The sequence below is a fragment of the Propithecus coquereli genome, unplaced genomic scaffold, assembly GCF_000956105.1.
Source record: "Propithecus coquereli isolate 6110/MARCELLA unplaced genomic scaffold, Pcoq_1.0 Scaffold753, whole genome shotgun sequence".
Lineage (NCBI taxonomy): Eukaryota > Metazoa > Chordata > Mammalia > Primates > Indriidae > Propithecus > Propithecus coquereli.
In genome coordinates this window covers 451,355-458,262 of record NW_012153652.1, presented here as the reverse complement: position 1 = coordinate 458,262, position 6,908 = coordinate 451,355, and the positions used below count along the sequence as shown (strand labels likewise).

Genomic DNA, 6,908 nt, shown 5'->3' with positions numbered 1-6,908 from the left:
GAAACATAAGAAAAGGAAACAGAAGTGACAGCAAGGCGAGAGATTTAAACCCAACCATACCAATTATCACACTAAATGTGAACAGTCTAAATATCAAAATCAAAAGGCAGGTTGTCAAATTGGATAAAATGCAAAATCCACCTACAAGCTGCCTACAAAGAAATGTACTTTGAATATAAAGACTCAAATAAGTTAAAAATGATGATGGAAAAAATATCGTGTGCTAACACTAATCAAAGAAAGATGGATTGGCAATTGTAATATTAGACAAAGTAGATTTCAGAGCAAAGACTATTACCAAGAATAAAAAAAAAACATTCTGTACGGATAAAAGAGTAAATTCATCAATAGGATATAAGAATCGTTAACATTTAGTCTCCTAATAACACAACCTCAACATACACAAAGCAAAATCTGATAAAACTTCAAGAAGAAATAGGCAAATTCACAATCATAATAAGAGATTTCAACACTTTTCTCTCAATAATTAGCAGAACAAGTAGCCAGAAAATCAGTTAAGATACAGAAGACATGAACACTACCAACCAATATGACCTGACATCATAGAATACTCCACCCAGCGGCAGCAGAACACACATTCCTTTCCAGTGCACAAGGAACATTTCCTAATTAAGACATATTCTATGCCTGAAACAAGTCTCAATAAATTTAAAAGGATCTAAGTCACACAATGTGTACTCTCTTTCTATAATGGAATTAAATGAAAAAGAAATAGCAGAAAAATGTTTAGGAAAATCCCCAAATATTCAGAAACCAAATAACACAATACCAAGTAACCCGTGGGTCAGCAAAGAAAATAATAGGGAAATTAAAAAGAATTTTAAGCAGAATGAAAATAAGAACAGTGTTTTTAACACTAAATGTCTATTAGGAAAGAAGAAATATCTCAACGCAATGGCCTCAACTTCCATCTGAATAAACTAGAGGAGCAAAATAAACCCAAAGTAGAAGAAAGGAAATAGCAGAGATCGGAGCAGAAATCAGGGAAACAACAAAAGAGGAAAATCAATGAATCCAAAAGTTGGGTTTTTGCAAAGATCAATAAAACTGACAAACCTTTAGCCAGACTAATTAGGAACAAAAAGAGAGAAGACACAAATCTCTAACGTCAGCTAAGAGCAGTGACGTCACTACGGATTCTTCAGATGATAAGGAAAAACTTCACGATGAAAAATTTAACAACTTATGTCAAATGGACGAGTTCCTTGGAAAACACAGTTTACCAAAGTTCACAGAAGAAGAAATAGCTACCCCGACAGCCTTTCATTTGCGGAAGAAATTGAAAGTGTAGTTTAAAACCTTCCCACAATGACAACTCTCAGACCAGGTGGCCTCACTGGGAAATGCCACCGAATCTTTGAGAAAGAAATAAAAGCAATTCCACCCACACTCTTCCAAAAAATTAAAGAGAAGGAATTGCTTCCCAACTCGCTCTGTGAGCAGTATTTACTCTGCTGTGCCAAAATCAGACAGAGATAACCCAAGAGGGGAAAGCGAAGACCAGCGTCCTCCAGGAGCCCAGAGGCAAAACCGCAAATGCGGAAAGAAGGGCTGGGCGAGGGAGGGGTGCCCAGGAAGGGGGGAACTGGGGGTTCGAGCACACGCCCGCCACCTGGACCGCGGGGACAGTCTCACAGGAGCAGACGCGTCACGGCTCTCCAAGCGAGCGTGAAACACGCGCTCCTTTCACACGTCCATCTCGTCTGTAAGGCTGGGTTTCTTCTTAAGTGAAAATTCATCTCGACAGAGCTCAAGCAGGGGAGTATCAGTCACCAGCTGAGCTTCTCCTTCAGGCCTAACTGTAGAGCAAAGGGCAGATGGCCCTGCAGGCTCCTTGGAAGCCCCTGAGCTCAGAGAAGGGGAGCAGGTGAGGCTGGCCTTCCTGCAAACACCCCGCCCCTGCTCTGAGCTCCTCAGGTGGGCAGGTCACCTAGACAGGGACAGGACAGGGGCTGTGACTTCATGAGCTGACATCCAGCCTGCATCAGGTCCCAACAAACCACCCTCAGAGGAGGTCGGAGTAAACCCTGCCAGAGCGCCAGGGAGGGCCTGGGACCCAGAGGGTCTGAGCAGCCAGGTCCCGGCCAGGCCAGGCTCGCCCTCTGCATTCTCCAACCTGAGCATTAGGACAGCCCTGCAATGGGGAAGAAAGACAACAGTCTCCGGAACAGAGAAACTAATTAACAAGTTCCAGCCAGGAGAGGAATGCCAGGCTTACCCAGGCAACAACCAGCACATTGTTACTTTTTTGCCAGCTTCAACTTCAGTCACATGAGTAACGTTCTGTTGAGAAATCGCTCAGGCCTTACCTATCTTGTTTGTGGACTTTGCGGATCTGAAGGGAAATCAAGTGACTAGGTGAAAAATGCGTCTATTTTTCAAAATAACCTCAAGACAAAGAAAATATAAATCAGTGGAATTATCAAGTTAGAAAGATTTTAAGCCATCGATGATGCTATTTTAAGCACCAAAAAAGCATCTCACTGACGTATCTATACTGAGTTGTTTGTGCGCAGGTGGCGCGCAGCACGCGGGGTCCGTGTGTGCGCAGGTGGCGCGCGGCACGCGGGGTCCGTGTGTGCGCAGGTGGCGCGCTGCACGCAGGGTCTGTGTGTGCGCAGGTGGCGCGCAGCACGCAGGGTTTGACCACTCAGCGATCCAGTCTTCGCCCTAGGGAGCTGCTGGCCCACAGAGGGCCGACACTGACACACAGAACGTCCCAACCGCTGCACGTCTGCCAAAGGAGCAAAGGCCTGGCGCCCCTGTCCCTGTCGCTGGGGTGAGAGTGTCCCCAGAGGACAGGGTCAGGAGAGGGGCATTCGCAGCAGGCAGCCTGCAGAAGGCAGCGTGGAAAGTGCACGGAGCTGGCCCAGCCGCCCTCCCACCCCACGCAGCAGTTTCCACCTCAAAGCGCGTGTGGGGAAGAGCTCTCCTCTCCAAAAAGGGACCAATTTCACAAGGGAAACTGGTTGGAAAATTAGATTCTCCTGAAAGCTGGTTCTGGGGAAGCTCCGAGGTTGACGGATCTGGGGTAACCACGATTCTGGGGACAAGGTCTCCAGGGACAGAGCGAGTCAGTTGAGCGGCCCAGAGACTCACTTCTCCACTTGTGGGTCCTGAGCCCCAGAGGGGCCTGTGGGGGGCGCAGGCAGGTGGGCGCTCACCAAGTGGCAACTTGGGACCTTCCACCCGTGCGGACACAGGCCGGAAGCTGGGCGTCCACTCTGCCCCAGACCTCCAAGGGCCCGCGAGTCCCACGCAGTCCTGTGTGCACCTGCGCAGGCGTCCCTGCCGCTCCACTGCAAGCCCCTCACTCTCTAGAGCCCCCACTGGACTGAGAATCCCACGAGGGTGGAATCGGGCCCTTTTTGAAAGCAGGTAGTCCAGACCCCAATACAGCACAGGCCCAGACACCCAGCAGGCAGTAAGAAAATTGAGGAATGTGGGACCAGCCCTCTGGCAAAGCAGCTGTGTGGCGGGGAGCAGGCCCGGCGCTGCAGGCGTGGGTCCTGCCCGGGGTTTCCCTGCAAAGCCCCTCCCTGGGCCTACCCTGAGCTCCACACCCTTGGAGCCCCCAGGCCAGGGCTTCCGTCCACTGACCGCACTTCGGCAGGGCGCGGCCTGGGAGCGCCCGGACTGTGCAGCGGATGCTGGTGGCACCTCCACAGTGGAGGCTGCAGAGAAGAGAAAGGGGTGGGAGTGGGAGGCAGAGGTTCCAGCAGTGCTGACCGGGAGGGCTTCAAATCGCCTCCTCAAGACGGCGGGGTTGAGAGGAGGGAAGCAGGGGGCGGAATGAGGGGCATGCTTTATCGAGCTAGAACTGTCCTGCGTCAAACTTCTACTGCCTGTGGCCGTAGTCTAATAGCGCGTTAAAACTGAAGCATTTCTACAAAACCTTCCGAGCTGAACTGAGTACTAACCACTGGTCGGGTCCTGCAGGTACCTTCACCCGTGAAACCAGAGCCCCAGACCCAGATGTCACGGGGCCTCTGCTCCGACGGCCGGAGACCACGGTGCTCCTTCAGCCCTCCGGGGTCAGCCCAAGCCCGAATCACACGGTGCTCTCAGACCTTCACTCTCCGAAGTCCCAAACAACAAATGAAACTGTCCGACAGGAGGCCCGGCTCAAACACACCCCTGAGGCACTCAGGCTGGGGCAGGATGTTCTCCGGTGACTCTGAATTTCCTCAGGAGGCTGGTGTGGGGACGAGGGTTTGAAAGCAAAAGGACGGTGCAATGGCTAGAGGGCCTGACTTTGGGGCCAGGTTCTTTATCCTCCTATCTTTCTATTCCTAATTTCCACCAAGTAACGTTTTCCAACAGAAAATAACAGCATACAGGTGAGAGCAGAGACCTGGGAGAGAACCGAATGTTTCTGCAGGTCTGGGGCTGATGACGAGTGACCCTGTCTTACCCGGCAGCTCCACCCTGGACCCTACCAGACCGGGCCCCCAGACCACCCGACGTGAAGCCCCCACAGGATGGCCTGCCTCCTGTCCTACCTGCCGGCTAGGGACTGCTTCCTCTTCATTCCCCAAAACCTGCTGCCCGGTCATTGCCGCCTGCCCACCGTGCCCTTGGTCCACACGGCTACACACGCATGTCCTCCCAGGGGACAACTGACGTGCCACATGTCGGCTGGAACACGTCAATCCAAGACCCGACGCTGGCTGCCGGCTCTACCCTCTTCCCTTGTGTCCCCAACCCGAGCAAGAGAGAGCTCACCCCTCTCCCAGAGCCTTGTTTCACAAAAACCCAGGAAAGCGTAAAGTGTAAGTTCCTGCGGCCTGCCTTCAGGAAATCTGCGGGTGCTGGCTATGGTCACCCCCTCCGCTCCGCTGTGCTCATGAGTTGTCGCGTTTCTGTGCAACACCACGCCATGCACGGCAGAGCGGGGCCGGATTTCTGTCCTACAAAACACTCCACAACACTCATATTAAAACATTACTTTCAAAAAACAATATTTGGGGGGAAAGCATAGTACATGTATTAGACCTTGACCAGATGTAAATAAAGGGTTCAGAGTCCAACTTTTTTCCACTGACTCAAAAAAATACTGCAAAATTCAAGTATCCCCATCCAAAGAATCCCCCCCCAGCCCCATTTTAAAAGCCTGCCTTTGGCGAGATGCTCTCAGACGCCGCCTGGCCGACCCCTCACACCCTCTGGAAGGCAGTCCCACAGACTGAGGAGCCCGGCGCCCCCCGCAAACCCTCCAGGACGCTGCGGGAAGGGCCGGAGCAGCGGTCCCTCGGCGAGCTTGGCTTTGGAGGTAACACACCGACCGCCCACTTCCTGAATAGTTCGCTCAAATTTTTACAACTTTTGCAGACTCTCCGGCGGTGCCAGAAAGTCCTCTGGCTCAGCGAAGAAAAGTGAAAACTATTTTTGGCACGCAGGAGGGCAGCTGCAGGACGCTGGGCTGGAGTCGGCGCCTGAAGCGCAGCCCGTGGTTCCAGAGTCCGAAAGTTTCTGATTCAGTTCGCACCAGAACACAGGGGCCCGCGGGTCCGCGGATCCGTCCCCGGGCGCAGCGACGCCCAGGTTAGAAACGAAAGGAAAGAGGCGCCCGGGGCACAAACCGGCCCGGCCCGGTCCACACCCGGCAGCCCGGGCACTCGGCGACCCGCGGGACGGCCCCGCCCGGGAACCCCGCCCGGCTCGCTCCGGGCTCAGGGAAAGCCCCAGGGAACCCCGGCCCCTCCCGCCCCCCGGGGGCCAAAGGCGCTCGGCGCCCGCGGCGGACGCGGGGCCCCAAGCGTGGGGCGCTGCAGCCGGGGGACCCGAGCTCCGCGAGGGAGGCTCCCCGGGGCAGGGGGCACGGGGTGGGCGCCGCGCTGCGGAGGAGGGGAGGAGGGAAGCGCGCGGGGGCGGGAGGCCCAGGGAGGAGGGAGGGGGAGGCAGAGCGGGGGAGGGGAGCGAACAGGACCCGGAGTGGCGGGGGCGGGGGCGCCGCGCTGGGGGAGGAGGGGCGCGGAGGCAGGGAGGGGGCGCGGAGGGGAAGGGGGCCGAGCGGGGGGCGGCGGGAGACGAGCGGGGCTTTCCCCGGCGGCTCTCGGCGGGGATTCCTGGTTCGGAACAAAGGCGGCTCCCCGGGCCGCGCGACCAGGCCCGCCCCCCGCGTCCCGGCCAAGGAGGACAAAGGCCCAGCGGGCCCCGCGCCCGCCCGACGCCCAGAGCCGGGACCCCTCCCGCGCCCCGGCCCCCAGACCCCTCGCGCTGCCCGTGGCCGCGGACTCCCCTGGGCCCGGGAGCTCCGTGGACCCCGGACCACAGGTCCCGGATCCCCCGCGCCCCGGGCGCACTCACAGGATGGAGGTCTGCGGCGCCACGGCGGGCACGGCCTCCAGCAGCAGATGCATGCAGCGCACCGTGGTGCGGAAGCACAGGCAGCGGCTCGGACACCCGGCGCCCGGCTTCGGGGCGACCACGGCCAGCGCCCCCCAGCCGCAGCACAGCACGATCGCCAGCAGGCAGCGGCGCGCGGGGCTCGCGGGGCGCGCGGCCATGGCCGACGGCGCGGACGGACCTCGGGAGCTCGGACCGACGCTGCCGGCTCGGACTGCGCCCGCCTGGCCGCGGCCCACGGCCCAGCTGTGCGCAGGGGGCGGGGGGCGCCAGCTGTGCACATGCGCGCGGCTCCTCCCGCCCCCTCCGAATCCCCGAGGGCGGGGCGGGGCGCGGCCCCGGGACCGGAGGTGGCGGGATGAGGGCGCAGCAGCGCGCGGACCTCCCGGCGGGGCCGGCCCGGGGAGCGGAGGAGAGGGTCGGGACCCGGGCTGAATCCCGGATTCCGCACGCGGGACCTGGGGGGAGGGGTAAATCGAGTGACTCCACCTCTCTCACCCGCGCTTTTACGTGCGTGAGTGGGGCCGTCTGGTTGGCGC

At 57.4% G+C, this 6,908-nt stretch overlaps 1 protein-coding gene across 2 annotated transcripts in view; it reads right to left on the bottom strand.

Annotated features, from left to right (window-relative positions):
- The window catches only part of PXDN (peroxidasin), an 84,268-nt gene extending 77,655 nt beyond the window's left edge, over positions 1-6,613 (bottom strand). The window contains exon 1 of one of the 2 annotated variants that reach the window (XM_012662176.1): positions 6,331-6,613. In XM_012662176.1, the coding sequence (XP_012517630.1) occupies positions 6,331-6,530 (200 nt within the window). In that variant the 5' untranslated portion in view covers positions 6,531-6,613. The remainder of the gene's footprint in view (positions 1-6,330) is intronic. The other variant, XM_012662177.1, reaches the window with a different exon arrangement.
- Positions 6,614-6,908: the final 295 nt, after the last annotated feature.